The following is a 17,117-nucleotide window of genomic DNA, read 5'->3' on the forward strand; positions in this document are numbered from 1 at the left end:
GTATTTCAACAATAGTTGAGTCTCCTCAACACAAATCTAATATTTATTTAGGAATGTATCAGTAAATGCCATTTGAGTTTGTCTTGTTTCCAGTTGATTATAAAAATGCCATCTTGATCTAAATACAATACTGAAAAAGAAAATTTCCCTTTATTCACTTCTCAAGTGTTGTTTATCAAGAGAATTGCTTAGAAAGTGAGTTCTGCTAGGTTTTGCTTTCACTAACTTTTCCTAGCCAATGTTTTAATTTTGATAATTTAAATGACGTGGTATTAAAAGGCAAATATTGCTAGTTCCATCTTACCAGCTCCCCCAACCTTACTAAAAAATAAACTTGTGTGTATACAATGATTAAAACTGTTTCCTTAATTTCTGATTTAAATTCTCTATAGTTTTCATGATTAGATGGACATGCACATTTATTATTAGTATTGGTTTTTTGATAAGTTAGAAGATGAAGCCTGAGTCTTTTGTTATTAACACAGTGTTGGTTACAACTGATCTTTTGTAGTAGATGAACCTATGTGGCTGACCTAAATGAGGTATTTTTTATTGTAATGTAATTTTTAGACTTTCTATAATATAAGGGGGAAAGGGAATTTTAAAATTATTTTACTTTGAATATTAACTGAAATACCCCTGTGTTATTAATTAATTGTACCACTACTTATTTTTAAATCCTTTATGTATCCAGATACCAATTTAAAGCACCAGGGAAGCAGACATACCATAATTTTAGTTCAGTGGAAAATTTTCTACACATTTTTTTACTATTGTAGACTTATTTTATCTTCATCTTTATTTTTTCTCTTATTGGTGACTCTCTTAAAACTGTTTTTTAAATTAATATGGCTTTAGTTTCATTGTTTATTTTTACAAATATAATGCCTGATTTGGTCTTACTAAAATAAATCAGATAAGTTACAGTATGACCTCAGTTTAGCAGATATTTTTTTCTTGGTGTTGGTTAAAATCTTTTATAATGTAAAAAAAAAAAAAAAGCAAAGATAATAGACAGTAAAATGGTTTTTGTATTTTTTTCTGAGCTTCTTGCCAATATTCCACCCTAAACTAATAGTATGAAGTACTCCTTATACCAGTGACCCTCAATAGTGCTTCTGGAATCCCTATTGCTTTTGGAAAGTGGACATGGCACTTTCTGCTGCTGCTACCCTTGCCAAATGGGTGTCACTTATTCTCTGCTTCTTTGAGTTTTGACTCTCTGGATTAAAGTCTGGAATGGGTATGTCTGAATAGCGAATCCCATTTTTGTAAGGCAGGCTGAGAAAGCAAGAATTTGCCCTTTCCAGCTTTTCTATTAGGACGTGATATTTGACTCCTACTCAGATTTGTAATGTGAGGAAATTCCTAAACATTGCAGGGTTCCCAGGTGTTGGGTGGCCTCAAATAATGATGTAGGTGGACTGTACTGCGTCAACTCCCAAATACATGTATACAGCCTTATTTTCTCCCTAAGTTCCAGACTCATGTATTTTCAAAGCTATTAGACATTTCTACTTCATAATTTACAAACATCTCAAAGTTTATGTATTTCTGAAAGATATACTGGTTGTTTCTCCCCAATCCATTTCTTCCTTAGTCTTTACCATCTCAGTAAATTTGCATCAGTTCCATCACTCTAAACGTATGTTGAGTTCACATGTCCCTCGTTCTCCTCATATCCTCCAATAGCAAGTTCTGTTTGCTTTACCTCTGTTTCATTTCCTGAATCTCTCCAGTTCTACTGCCAAAGATGATGCTTTCCTTATTTCTTACATCCTGGTAAGAAATTTCTTGCTTTAATGCTTTACCTTTTTTGAATCATTTCTCTGTTATTTATTCAGTGTTTTGGTGGTGGTGTTGAGAAGAGGGGCCCATGTGATGGTGTTTAGGAGGATCTTATGAGACAGGTCTTAATCTTTCATAAGTCATATCTAAATCCAGTAGCCAACAGATGCAGTGGGGCCTTTATGGACTAGCCAAGTCCTCTAGGGACATTTATCTCCTATTTTTTTTATTAATAACTTTGTCCTCTACCAGTAGTTTTTAAAATATAAGATTGTGTCCCTCTCCTGCTTAAAACTCTCCGGTAAGTGCTATCTAATATAGCTTTCAGTGAAGATGGAAGTGGTCTACATCTTCACTGTTCAGTATGATAGCCATTATCCACATTTGGCCACTGAGGACTTGGAACATGGCTGATGTGACTGAGGAACTGAAGTTTTAATTTTACTTATTTTTATTATTTTTTTCCAAGCCAAACTGTATCCACCTTTTTTTTTTTTTTTTAAGATTTAATTTATTTATTTGAGAGAGAGACAGTGAGAGAGAACATGAACGAGAAGGTCAGAGAGAGAGAAGCAGACTCCCCGTGGAGCTGGGAGCCTGATGCGGGACTCGATTCCAGGATTCCGGGATCATGACCTGAGCCGAAGGCAGTCACCAACCAACTGAGCCACCCAGGTGTCCCCTGTATCCACCTTTTTTTAAAGATACTTTTCATAAACAATGATGGTATTTCAGGCAGGACATGGGAAGATAGTCATTAACAATATTTACAACTTTTATACTCCCTTCTTCCATGGATTACTAAAATCAGAAAGCCACTATAAAACTGAATGCAGTCTTCATCTGATTGCCTGAACAGGGAAAGTTTAGAGTGAGGGTTGACATTTCACATTTAGCATATTGTTCAACAACTTTTCACAAGCAGATGCTGACTTTCAGGAAATGAAATGAAGATAGCATAATTATCAATCTTGAAGATCCACAAGCTAAAAAAGGAGGTCTTAGAGGGGTGCCATCTCCATGGTGACACTGTAAAGTCCAGATTGCCTGACATACACTGAGAACTATGTCTTGGGGTCAAGTTCCCACAGATCAGGGCTTAAGAGAGTTAAGTCTATGTTGAAAGCAGACAGGGATAAGAGGACATAAACAGAAATTTGAATTTTTCCATACCACAAAGCATTTGTGCCAGGATGGCTAATGTGTTTCAACATCAAGGAATCCCTCCTCCTGGGAACCAAAAGGAAGATTTTCAAAACTGAAAGGGAGTGGTGGTGTTACATTTGTATCTGTTTAGCTTCAGAGATACTCTGTTAGTGATAAAAGCCCTTCCCCCCACAAACAACAATGAAATGTTTTGTGTGCTAACATAGCTTAAAAAGAAAAAGGTAAAACAAAATTCTGCATTTTTATAAAACTTGATAAAAAATGATATATCAAACTGTACAGTCACAAGAAGTACACAGCTATCAAAAATGCATACACTTGGGCGCCTGGGTGGCTCAGTGGGTTAAAGCCTCTGCCTTCGGCTCAGGCCATGATCCCAGGGTTCTGGGATCGAGCCCCACATCGGGCTCTCTGCTCTGCAGGGAACCTGCTTTCTCCCCTCTCTCTCTCTGCCTGCCTCTCTGCCTACTTGTGATTTCTCTCTGTCAAATAAATAAAATCTTTAAAAAAAAAAAATGCATACACTTCACCTGGCATCTCCAGCACCTTCAGCCTTCTGTGCCTGGTCTGTTTTGGCATCTCTCTTTTTATAGGGTTATTCCCACTATTTGCCAACAACAGTCCCCCCCGCCCCCTTTTCCTTTGGGTACCTTCTCTCCCTTCTTTGCAAGGGTCATTCTTGTCTCTTCTTTACATCATGCCTGAAGTTTTAATTTTTAACCCAAAGAGCCACTTCTAGCTAATAGTGTTTTGGATGGCAGAGCTGCACTGGTTCTTCATTCTGAAAATAGAATCCAAAACCCTTATCAAGGCTTTCTTTAATTTTACTCTTGCTTATCTCAGTAGCTTCATCTCATACTATTCTCTCCCTTGGTTCAGCCACATTGGCCTCCATTGTGTTTCTAAAAATCACTCAACCCTTTCTCAGCTTGGAACCTTTCCTCTGATGCTGTCTGTTTGGGAGTGCTCTCCTCTCAGTTTTGAACTTGGTTGACTCTTTCATGCTTCAGTTTATGAACTAAGTAAGCATCACCTAGGAGAGTCCTTATCTGGTCAGCCTACCTAAATTGGCAATTACTCTCTTGTTCCTTCCTAATATTTACACTTGACTGTAATTAATCATTTCTTCATTATTTTTAGTTTCCCCCTTAAGAATGTAAGACCCCTGAAGGCATGGTCCTTGCTTCTTCAGATCCTGGAATATAATATGTATTTCTTATTAACAAATACACACTGAATTCTTGAGATTCTTAGATATTGGATACAGAGATTGATTACTTTTTTTTGGGTGGAGTAAAATTTTATAAGTCTGCAAGCAATTGAGAAAAGAGCAAATTTTTTTTAAAGATGAAGTGAGATTACATATAAACAAATGAAAAATTGCAATCTAAATATAAAATGTTATTAAAGAAGTTTTATAGTTCAGTGATTTAATAGGACTCTTTCTTGCAGAGCTCTGAGAATTTATAGACATACGAAATTTTCATAGAGAAACTTAAAATGACATTTGTGGAAACCCAGTGTAGAGGAAGGTACCAGTCAGGCAGAGTTTATATTGTATATTCATTTGATTTAAAAGAATTCATTCTAATTTTTTTAAATGAATCTCATTTAATATTGGTTTAATTTAATTATAAATTTGGAGTTAATATCTTCATATTTTGTAATTTTAAAAATGCAGTTTTATCCTGTTCTTAGAAAATTTGGTGTGATAGGAAAATGTGGATCTATAAAAGGTTTAATTATAAAAGAATTCCTGTTTCTGTAGCTAATCATTCCTTATTTTAAAAATTATTTAGTTTTAAAAATCTGGCTGGTTTGTAAATTTTCAGTAAAACATTTGTTGCTTAAAACAGAATAATTATTATGTTATGGTTCAGTTTGAAATACAAATGAAATAAAGGATGCTGAGTTCCCACACTGTGCAGTGAATAACTGATTTTGGACTTAGTGCTTTGAATTTCTTAGTAGATCATTTTGGATTATGATTTAGCCACTTTATATCTATGTAGCTAGTATATCAGGCCACAGATAAGTACTTTAATATTATTATTTATGTTTAATTCTCTAATACATTCAGTAATAGCTATTTCCCTACCCCTCCATTTTGTGGTTTCTTTTTTTTTAGGACCAGGATGCCTAAAGTTCATGTGATAAAAAAGTCTCTTACACCTCAGATGTCTTGTTTGACAAATGAATCTTATAAACACTTGGATTTTTTGCCTGAAAAACTAAGAGCAAAGCTACTTCCTTTCCAGAAAGATGGCATTGCTTTTGCCCTCAGAAGAGATGGCAGGTAAAGTACTTTCTTCAAGACATGCTAAAAATATTTAATTCTAGAGTGTGTGTATATATATATATATAAAAGAAAACAACAAAGGTTTGTGCAAACCAGTTTTGTGTGTGTGTAATTGTCTTCCCATTTTTTATTGTATCTTGAGATAATTTTAAGATATACCATTTTGCCTTCATTTTTGAATGGTATTTTAGTTGACAATATAGTTCTACTTAATAGCCCTTTTTTCCTAGCACTTGGAAGGTTGTATTCTATTGACTTATGTCTTTCATAGTTGCCATTAAAAAGTGTGCTCTTGAGTCTCAAAAACTTACTTTACAGGTGACTTACAGATTACAAAGAGAAAAATTACAAAATGTTCATTTAGTATAGCCAGTAGTGGGGCAGCTATAGGCACAATGTGCTGCATTGGAGTTGTACAACATTTCTTTCTGGAAATACTTGTTCTTTCGATAATGGGGAAACAATCAAACCAGATTAGAATACGGGATATTTTTATAGGATATTTTATAGGACACAGTGTCTGAAAAACCAAGGGAAGTGATGAGAATGTCCTAAATTGAGAGACCTAAAAGTTAAAACATCTGAAAGTAATACATAAATCTTGATTAGATTCTTGATAAGTAAAAAGAAAAGCTTTAGAGGACATATGAGGATAACTGGGAAAATTGCATCTGAGCTCTCTTAGAGTGATGTTATGGAATTAATGTCAGTTATCATGGGTTGAGGTAATGATGTTTTGGTTGAATGTTCTTGTTCTTGGAAAATGCATGATAAAGAATTTGGGATGAAGAACTGTGATAGCAGCCTACTTTCTATATTTTCCCAAAAGGAGAGGCCATATATATGTTCAGATAGACTTTGAGTGAGTCAGTCACAGTGTTAACATTGAATTTGGTGAGTTAAGATTGTTCACTATAGTATTCTCTTTGGATTTTCTGTCAGTTTGAAAATTAAAAAAAAAAAAAAAGATCAGTCTGATTTTCATTCCTTTGTGGTCATCTGTCTTTTCTGTTTGGATCTGATCTTTTTCTGCATCTGATTTTAAGACTTTCTCTTGGATTTTGGAGTTCGGCAGTGTAACAACAATTTATTCAGTCTGGTTTTCTTTTTTTTTTTAATATTTTATTTATTATTTGACAGAGAGAGATCACAAGTAGGCAGAGAGGCAGGCAGAGAGAGAGAGAGGAGGAAGCAGGCTCCCTGCTGAGCAGAGAGCCTGATGCGGGACTCGATCCCAGGACCCTGAGATCATGACCTGAGCCGAAGGCAGCGACTTAACCCACTGAGCCACCCAGGCACCTCAGTCTGGTTTTCTTTTTGTTTATTCTCCTTGAGATTATTGTGCGTTTTTTAATCTGGGATTTGTGCCATGTTGATTCTGGAAAAATCTCAGCTATTATCGATATTTAAAAATTATTTTTAAGATTTTATTTATTTGAGAGCAAGAGCATGAGCTGTCGTGAGGGGCAAGGACAGGCAGACTCCCTGCTGAGCAGGGAGCCCAAAGCAGGGTTCCATCCCAGGATCCCAGGATCATGACCTGAGTTGCAGATGCTCAATCAACTGAGCCACCCAGGCACCCATATCTCTTTAAATATTGATTCATGGGACTCCTGGGTGGCTCAGTGGGTTAAAGCTTCTGCTCAGAGGTCACAATCCCATGGTCCTGAGATCAAGTCCCACATTGGGTGCTCTGCTCAGCAAGAAGCCTGCTTCCCCTCTCTCTCTGTCTACCTCTCTGCCTACTTGTGATATCCGTCAAATAAATAAATAAATAAGATCTTAAAAAATATATTTAAATATTGATTCATAACCATTCATTTTGTTTATTTTCTTCTGCAATGTTGATGAGACTTAAACTACCTTTTCACTCTATCCCATGCTTCCATTAATGTGTCTTATATTTTTTGCATCTACCTGTGCTACAATATGGCTTTAAATATCTCTTTTTAAAAATAAAAGATTATAATTCAGTTATTCTAATATGTTTAACCTACCTATTCAGTGTTCAAAGAATTTTTTTTTTAAAGATTTTATTTATTTATTTGACAGACAGAGATCGCAAGTAGGCAGAGGCAGGCAGAGAGAGAGAGAGGAGGAAGCAGGTTCCCTGCCGAGCAGAGAGCCCAATGCGGGGCTTGATCCCAGGACCCTGAGATCATGACCTGAGCTGAAGGCAGAGGCTTAACCCACTGACACACTCAGGTGCCCCTCAAAGAATTTTTTGAAATGATCTACATTTTATGCTTGAGTACAAGTGTAGAACTTGTAGCATTTTTACAGTATTGCCATCACCAAGATCAAGAAATAGTACCTTACCCACATGCCAGAAATCTTTCTCTTGCCCCTTCTTGATCACTTTTTTTTTTTTTAAAGATTTTATTTATTTATTTGACTGAAATCACAAGTAGGCAGAGAGAGGGAGAAGTAGGCTCCCTGCTGAGCAGAAAGCCCAATGCAGGGGCCATTCTGTTGTCATTTATTAGTAAGTTCCTGTTCATCTTTTATCCATTTTCTACCAGGTTGTTTGCCTAGTTGTTTTCTTGGAGTGTTTTGTCATATTCATATTCTGGATACAAATTTTTTGTTATATGTATATGTTGCAAGTAAAATTGATCAGGCTAAGGTTTTCTTATTCTCTCTCTTACTGATTACTTTTGATAAGCACAAGATCTCAGTTTAATGTTTAATCTCAGTTTTAATTGATCAGGCTAAGGTTTTCTTATTCTCTCTTACTGATCACTTTTGATAAGCACAAGATCTCAGTTTAATGATCTTTATTGGTAGTGTATTTTATGGCTAGCACTTTTTGCATCTTATTTCACAAACCTTTGTCTAAACAAAGGTCTAAACAAGGTTGTAAAGTTTATTTCCTATAAAATAAACTTCTAAAAACTATTTTATTTTCAATTTTTTAATTTTAAGGGTTTTTTTTGAAGAGTTTATTTGTCAGAGAAAGAGGGCATAAGCAGGGGAAGGGGCAGGCACAGGGAAAATGAGGCTCCCTGCTAAGCAAGGATCGCAATGTGGAAGTCGATCCCAGATCATGACCTGAACCAAAGGCAGACGTTTAACCATCTGAGCCACCCAGTCATCCCTGTTTTATTTTTTACATTCAGATCTACATTCCACTTAAAATTGATTTTTGTATGTGGTATAAGGTGGGGATCAGAGTTGATTATATATTTATTATTGTATTATTTACTTTTGTCTATCAGTGTCTGATTGACCCATCATAATTTATTGGAAAGACTAAATTTTCCCTACAACATTAGACCTTCGCCATAAATCTTATAATTTTATGTGTGCCTTTCTAGATAAGTGCTTTCTAGTGGAATTTTCTGCCATTATGGAAATGTTCATGTATATGCTGTTTAATTTAGTAGTTATTAGCCACATGTGACTGCTGAGTTCTTGGAATAGAGCAAGTGTAACTAAGGAATGAATTTCATATTTTAACAAATTTTAATTGATTTAAATTTAGCCACATGTCTGGTGGCTACCATATGGGACAGTACAGGTATAGATTCTTTGTTTTATTTTTCTGATTGCCAATTTTTGTGTCAGCACCGTACTTCTTAATTATTATAATTTAATAATCCATATTTTGGTCTAAGATAGTATAAGTCTTACAACTTTGTTATTTTTTCAAAATTGCTTTAGCTATTGTTGAGCCTTTGCACTGCCTATAAGTTATAAAAATCATTGATCATTTTTCACCAAAAAAGTTGCTGGACTTGTGAATGGAATTTTGCATCTGTAGATCAGTTTGGGGAGAATTGATATCTTTACAGTGTAAAGTATTTTAAGTATTTAAATAAAGGACTTATTTTTAAATACTTATTTTTAAATACTTTAAGTATTTAAATAAATAAAGTATTTATTAAATAAAATACTTTACTTAAAGCATTTTAAGTATTTAAGTATTACTTTATACTTTACAGTATAAAGTATTCCATTAATGTGAATATTCTTCCATTTATTTAATGCCCTTCATTTATTTTCATCTCAGTTGTTTTTCCATTAATTAATTTCTTTTTAATAAGGTTTTATAGTTTTCAGTATATAACTTTCATATATATCATTATATTTATTCCTAGGTGTTTAGTATTTTTGATGTTTCTATAAAATGTCATTTCGTCCCTCCAGCTGTTTATAAGATTTTCTCCTTGTTTGGTTATCCAAAAGTTTTGCTCAGTATGATGTGCCTAGATTTGTATTTAAAGTTTTTTTAATCTCTGGGTTGATGTTGTTTAGTAGTTCTAGGAGAATACTCAGTCTCTTGAAATCTCTTTGGATACTATTTTGCTCTTTTCTTTTCTCCTTGGTCTCCCATTATATCTATATTAGACCTTTTCTTTGTGTTCTATATATCACTTACTGTTTTCTTCTTTTTAAAAAAAATTGTCTATGCTTTATTTGGATATTTGTTGTTTACTTATATTTTTGGTTTACTAATCTGAAAATTTTCCTATTAATTTATTGGATTTTCTGAAGGAAAAGTCCATCACTCAAAATACTTGAAACCAAAACCCATTCATTATGGCTTAAAAAAAAAGGCTAAATATATTACTTGCTAATCAAGGGAGAAACTGTGCTTCTTAAACATGGCAAACAAAGCAAGGAGTTGGTATTGAATCAGACTTTAGGAACGTTTGGAGGCTTTAAAAAGTAGGAGTGTTTAGGTATTTGCTCAGTATCAGAGTATACTTTAGAGATTAGCTGAGTGATGTCAAAGAGCAGTCAGTCCTTCCCTGTCTTGAAATTGGAGAATAGAAACATTTTATTTTCTGTTCTTCATGTGAGATAGTGTATTTTTAATTCCTAGAATATCCATTTTATATTTGCTGGTTATGTTCATAGTATCTTGCTTCTTGCCCTGTTTTAATTCCATCTTTTCTTTCTATAAATATTTAGAAAATACTTACTTTACATATCTGAAGTCCTTTGGAGGCTAATTTTGCTTTTGTTCTTGTTATTCATGATGGTTTATTTCCCGATATATTTGCTAATTTTAAAAAAATTTTTGTTTTTATAATTAGGTAATCTTAATCTCTGTGAATCTTGAGAGACTTAAGTAATGGGCAAATTTTGGGGGGGGAGGATTTGCAAAGTTAAGTAGTAATCAACCTCATCCCCATTGAAAGGAAACTAGTGAGCTGACTTTTGTCAACAGAATATGTTTTTTATGGTTACTTGATGCTATTTACTTTTTTAACTTTTAATTTTGTAATAATTTCAACCTTGATTTTAAAAAAGTACAGAAATAACTTTTCTATACCCTTTACTTTGATTCACTAATTTCTAACATTTTAGCACGTTTCCTTTATTATTTTATTATTCTCTCCCTCTTGAGTCTTTCTACACATAACAGACACATGTGTGCATTTGCACACACAGTAGTATTTATTTTTTTTCAAGGCCATCTGAGGTTAGGTTACATATGTCTTGCTCCTTTAACCTACAGTATTTAAGAATAGTTCATATTTTAAGAACAAAAATATTCTCTAACATAGCCACAGTACAGTCATCAAATTCATGAAGTTTAATCTTTTATCTCTATATATGTTTTTAATCGTCAGTCTTTTATGGAATTTTTTTTCTTTTAGTGCAGGATCCAATGTAGGATTGCTTATTGCATTTAATGATACCTCTATTTCCTTGAATGTTGAATACTTTTTCAGATTTTCATGTCACTGAATATAGGGGCGCCTGGGTGGCTCAGTGGTTTAAGCCACTGCCTTCGGCTCAGGTCATGTCACTGAATATAGGCCAGTGTATTTTATATAATGTGTTGCAATTCTTTTAAACATTTTCTCTTTATAGGATTTAGCTTGTATAGTCCATTCTGGATTATTACACAAGGGAGAAAGAAGTCTTACCCTTCTCAAGAAATTGCTTTTGAAGGCACACAGCATCTATCAGCCCCTCAACTGGCAGGTTGTTGCTTTTTTTTTTTTTTCAAGATGGTAGTGTTAATTTTGATTGTTAGTCAAAGGTTATAACTACAACATTCTCTACCATGTAGTTACTATATTTCCTTCTCACAGTTGTTGCCTGTTTAACAAAAACTAACATGAGATGTTCAGACCATGTAAATATGCTTCCTCTTAACTAGTTTTTTCTCTTCGATTTAGCTTCTATACATGTTCTTGCTCAAAATAATTTTTTGAAATTATTTATGAAATGATTTGTTAATTGGCATTTTACTGTAAGGAAGAGTCCTCCCTTCTGTTGCAACAATATCTCTTTCTCTTTTTCTCTCTTTCTACCCATTCATCTATCCATCCATTCATCTATTCTCGTGGATTCCTAGTATAATCAGTGGGTTATAATCCCTTACTGTACCATAGCTTACTTTAGTTTGTTTCGGAACTTGTTACGAATGGAATCATGCAGGTTATATGTGTCTCTGTCTGACTTCTTTTCTCATCATGTTTTTGAGATTCATATATATTGTTTTGATCTCTGAATATAAGACAGTTATTTTGTTCATTCACTTACTGATGGACATTTGTTTGATTTCTTTTGGGGAGTCTTATGAATAAAGATGGTATTAACATTAATGGAGAAGTCCTTTGTGGACATATTTTCAATTCTATTGCTTTTTTTTTTTTTTAAGATTTTATCTATTCGTGAGAGAGAGAAAGAGTGAGCATGAGTGGAGGGAGAGGCCGAGGGAGAGGGAGAAGCCGACTCCCCACTGAGCAGGGAGCCCAGTGCTGGATCCCAGGACCCTGAGATCATAACCTGAGCTGAAATAAAGAGTCTGATGCTCAACCAACTGAGCCACCCAGGCACCCTGGTAGCTCACAGATTTTTAATTTGTATTTTCCTGAAGACTAATAATGTTGGTTATATATATATTTATTTATAAATATTTATATATATAAATATAAATATTTATTTATATTATTGGTATGCCCCAATAATGGGTCCGTGATTAAAGGAGCAAGACTGGTATAAAGCAAAGATCAAGCAAAGCTTTATTTTGTGCCAAGCATCAAGAATCTAACTGAACGGGGGTGCCTGGGTGGCTCAGTGGGTTAAGCCTCTGCCTTCGGCTAGGGTCATGATCCCAGGGTCCTGGGATCAAGCCCCACATCGGGCTCTCTGCTCTGCGGGGAGCCTGCTTCCTCCTCTCTCTCTGCCTACTTGTGATCTCTGCCAGATAAATAAAGAAAAAAATCTTTAAAAAAAAAAAAAGAATCTAACTGAACGTTCAGGGGCGTACCTCTTACAAGAGAGGACAATCCTTCTCTGTTTCACAGTCTAGCTTTTAAGGGCAAAGGCCATGTGGTTGGGCCTGGCCGACTGTGAGATTGAAACGCACACAGGAAACTCCACAGTGATGCTAGGTGACCAATTGAGTTACAATTTACCCTATAGACATTTGACCCAGCCTATCCCCTTGGTTGGGATTGGTGCCCAAAAGCCTCCCAAAGGGCAGGGCCCATACTCTTTGGTAACTAGGGAGACAGTTTGCATCCCCCCACTGGTTGGTTGTTTCCACCTGGCCTGACCCACCCTTGTATCTGGGCTTTGTTACCTGGAGCTGGTTTCCGGGACTTAGTTTTTAAGTCCCCTGGGGAAAGGGAAGCAGGGACAGTTTAAGGGTTAAACAACAATGTTATTGTTTAACCTCAATAGAAGCCTCTGGCTAAAATATAAAAATATAAAATAGGTCCTTACAGTTGGCATCTTTCAACATATGTTAATGTCTTATATATGTTTTAATGTTGTCTATTATTGATTTGAAAGAGTTATTTTATTCTGCATAGAAGACCCTTTGTCAGATATATGCATTTTAATTTGTCCTGGTCTGAAGTTTGCTTTTAAAATTTTCTTTGTAGTATTCCTTGATGAACAGAAATTTTTAATACTCTGGTTTTTCTTCATATGGAATAAATATTTTGCATTTTGATGAACAGAACTTAAACATTTTTTTTTTAATTCTATTCATTTGAGAGAGAGAGAAAGAACACAAACCTGAAGGTGGAAGAGGCAGAGAGGGAGGGAGAAGCAGACTCCCCACTGAGCAGGGAGCCCAACATGGGACTCCATCCCAGGACCCTGATATCAAGACCCAAGCTGAAGGCAGACACTTAACTGATGAGTGACCCAGGCGCCCCCAGAAATTTTTTAATTTTCATGAAATCTAATTTATCAAGTTCTTATGTAGTTAAACTTTTTATATTGTCACAAAAAAATCTTTTCCTACCCCAGGATCACAATGTCCCTGTGTTTTGTATTGGAAGCTTTCTAGTTTTAGCTTTTATGTTTTGATATATGATTCATCTCAAATTAATTTTTGTGTGTGGGATGGGTAAAAGTTTTAGGTTCAGTTTTCTTTCATATTGATATTCAGTTACTCTGGCACCATTTCTAGTAAGGTCTCTCTCTCCCATAAATTACCCTGACATCCTTCTGAAAAAGTGCTTGACCATATGTATATAAATCTGTTTTCACGGAGTGCCTGGGTGGCTCAGTGGGTTAAAGCCTCTGCCTTCAGCTCAGATCATGATTCCAGGGACCTGGGATGGAGCCCCACATCAGGCTCTCTGCTCAGCAGGGAACCTGCTTCCCTTTCTCTCTCTGCCTACTTGTGATCTCTGTAGATCAAATAAACAAAATCTTTAAAAAACAATCTGTTTTCAGTCCCCACCCCATGTTTGTCTTTTTTTTTTTTTAATTGTCACACCTTTTCCATTTTTTCTTAAGTTGTAGCTTTCTTAGGCTCAGTTTTGTTTAGTAGGCTCATTTCCAATCTCTGCTTTGTGTAGGTTTAAGACCTTACTACCATTGCTCTGTTTGGCTATTAAGTCTTAAGATTCCCTGTTAATGGTGTTTGCAGACATCTTCATTGTGGCCTGTAGCTTCATCACTCACCTTTGACTCAGGTTTTTTTGTTTTGTTTTGTTTTTTTAAAGATTTTTATTTGTTTATTTGACAGACAGAGATCACAAGTAGACAGAGAGGCAGGCAGAGAGAGAGAGAGGGAAGCAGGCTCCCTGCTGAGCAGAGAGCCCGATGCGGGACTTGATCCCAGGACCCTGAGATCATGACCTGAGCCGGAGGCAACGGCTTAACCCACTGAGCCACCCAGGCGCCCCTTGACTCAGGTTTTGATACTCTCTTTTGTTTCTGGCATTTGTGGATTTTTAAAGTTTTCTTCAGGCCAGATCTGCATTTTAAAAGATGGTATTTTACCTAAGTTAGCATTTATAGGTATTTGCAAAGAGAAGGATCTGAGACTTTCTAAACCGCCATAGCAGTGGGAGCTGAAATCTTACTGTGAAGTCTTCATTCATTAACGATTATACTTGCTATCATTGTAAAATACCTTATTACAGAATTACTTAAATTTGGAATTACATTCCAAATTTAATGTTATATAATTAATTTCCCAAAACCAATTTCTTTCTGGCCATATTTTCCTTGCATTCCTTTAACCATCTTCCTATTTCCACATTTTTGAGACAGTTCTTTTAAATGAGTTTATAAGTTCCAGATTTGTATTTCACTTTGTGATTCAGTTTGTCTGTTCTTTTAAGTAATATTACGCTCACTTTCATTCATTGACATTAGAGCTGTATTTGGTGTTAATTCTGCCATTGTAGCATTTGTTAAGGTTTTTGTCCCTAAAAATGTGTCACTATATAATCACTATGTGATTCATTAAGTATATTACTATGTCAAAGTTTTCTTCATGTTTAGTATACACTTTCAGTAATCTGCAAGGTTTGGTGCTTGAATTCATTAGTAATCTTTATAACTACAGCTTTGCGTAATATAGTTGATTCTCCATTTTATTAAGCAGTGTTTCCTTATTCCCAATTATGTACAGTGGCATTTGGTGTATTACCTTTTCCTTCTTTCTCACTACATCATATTAATTGGTTAAATTATATTTCTTGATATTCACCTTTGTATCTTTAAAAATATTTACAGTTTGTTCCTATGAAATATGTATTATATATTTTTTGCCAACTTTAGATGATCTTTGCCTTTTTCTCCTCTTATGCCTCTTGATAGATATGTAATTTCTATGCAGTCATTGTCTGTAACTGTTGCATCTTCTTTTATACCCAGATTTTTCAAACAGCTAAGAAGTTTCCTTGCTTTCCTCCTATTTTGTTTTTGTAGTATTCTTTTGTTGGGGTTATCTTCTCAAAATCTTTTAGAAGGGCTACAAAGAAGTTAGTTACCCAATTTCTTGCATTTAAAAATGTCTTTTCACTGAGTTTATACTAAATGACCAATTGGCTGAGTAAGAAATTTCTCAGTCCCAGTTTCTTTTCTGGCTGATGTTATTGTTATTGTTCCACTGTTTGTTGTAGACAAACTTGAGGGCTGCCTGTTTTTTTTTCCCCTCGGAGATGGTTGATTTTTTTTTTTTTTTTTTTTTTTTTTTTGTCTCACTACTTATTTTGGCAATCCAATACTAGGGTGTAGCTTGTTGTTGACAGTTATGTGTCTCTTTTTTTGTTGTGCTATATTATTTTAATCTCTAGTTTATCTTTTTCTTTAATTTCTGAAACTTTTCTTGAATTATCTTAAGAACAGTTTTCAGTTCTTTTATTTTGAGGTCTTTGAAGACCTCAAGTATGCCTATGTTGATTTGTCTTGACCTATCATCTATATCATTTGTATTTTCTGTCATTTTCTTTCTTAATTTATTTTTTCTCAAAAATTCCTTTGGTTTCTTTGTTCCCGTTGAAAATTTCCTTTCAATCCTGTCTCACGTGTACTCCTCCTCTTTCTTTCTTTCTTTCTTTTTTTTTTTTTTAAGCAGTACCTATTCTTTCCTGCTTCCATTTGGTCTTCATTTTTCAGTGATGTTTATTTTTTGTTTACTTCTCTGACCTTAAGCTCACATTTAGGTTCTTCATATTTCTTCCCATGGCTTCCATGAGTCTTGTACCTCTGCTTTGTGTTTCTTGTGTTATAAACGTGATTGCTTCTGTAAGTTAATTTATTTTTTATTTTTATTTTTTTAGATTTATTTATTAAAGAGAGAGAGAAGGAGAGCACAAGGGAGAGGGGCAGAGGGAGAAAGAGTCATAAGCAGACTCCTTGCTGAGTGCAGCACTGGACTGGGGCTCAGTCTCAGGACCCTGCATTCTTGACCTGAGCAGAAACCAAAAGGCATACACTTATCTGACTGTGCCGCTCAGGCACCCCTGCTTCTTTAAGTTCAAATTTGTGGCAAAATGTTTGATTGTGATTTTCATCTCTTCATAAGTACTTTTTTTCCTGTGTGTTTTTCCATTTGACTTCCCTTTTCCCCCTTTTTAAAATATTTATAGAATTGATCTTTTTGTTGTTGTTACTCTTCTGTATTCGTTGAGGAACTTTTTTTTTCCTGAGCCTGCTATTTGCAAAAGATCACCTGAGAGAGGGCCAGAATAATGTTCTAATAATGTTCTAAATTAACACCTAGTCTCTCCACAACATTATTTTTCTATGTATTTATTTATTTTTTCATTATATTTCCCATGCCAAAAGAAGTCAACATAGCAGAGTGCTAATGTTATAAATCTGTCACTCCTGCCCTTACTCTGCTTCCTCCCATCTGGGAGTTTTCTTTGAAGGCCTTGCCTTCTCTGCTTCTCCTTGTAGCCTGGCTGGAGCTGGGGGTATTCTGGACACCTGTCTATTTTTCTTCTTGTGGTAATGCAAAGAAAGGATCCTTTTTTTTTTTTTTTTTTTTTTTTAGATTTTATTTATTTATTTGAGAGAGAGAGAGGGAAGAGAGAGAGCAGGAGCAGGGTGAGGGGCAGAGGGAGAAGCAGACTCCCTGCTGAGCAGGGAACCCAACATGGCACTGGAGCCTGGAACTCCAGGATCATGACCTGAGCTG

At 35.1% G+C, this 17,117-nt stretch overlaps 1 protein-coding gene across 3 annotated transcripts in view; it reads left to right on the forward strand.

Moving 5' to 3' along the window:
• Positions 1-17,117, forward strand: part of ZRANB3 (zinc finger RANBP2-type containing 3) — a 326,079-nt gene that overhangs the window by 21,368 nt on the left and 287,594 nt on the right. For all 3 annotated transcript variants that reach the window (XM_044242580.1, XM_044242582.1, XM_044242581.1), the window contains exon 2: positions 5,084-5,251. In XM_044242580.1, coding sequence (XP_044098515.1) covers positions 5,084-5,251 — 168 coding nt within the window. The remainder of the gene's footprint in view (positions 1-5,083; positions 5,252-17,117) is intronic.

This window comes from Neovison vison, chromosome 3, assembly GCF_020171115.1.
Source record: "Neovison vison isolate M4711 chromosome 3, ASM_NN_V1, whole genome shotgun sequence".
Taxonomy (NCBI): domain Eukaryota; kingdom Metazoa; phylum Chordata; class Mammalia; order Carnivora; family Mustelidae; genus Neogale; species Neogale vison.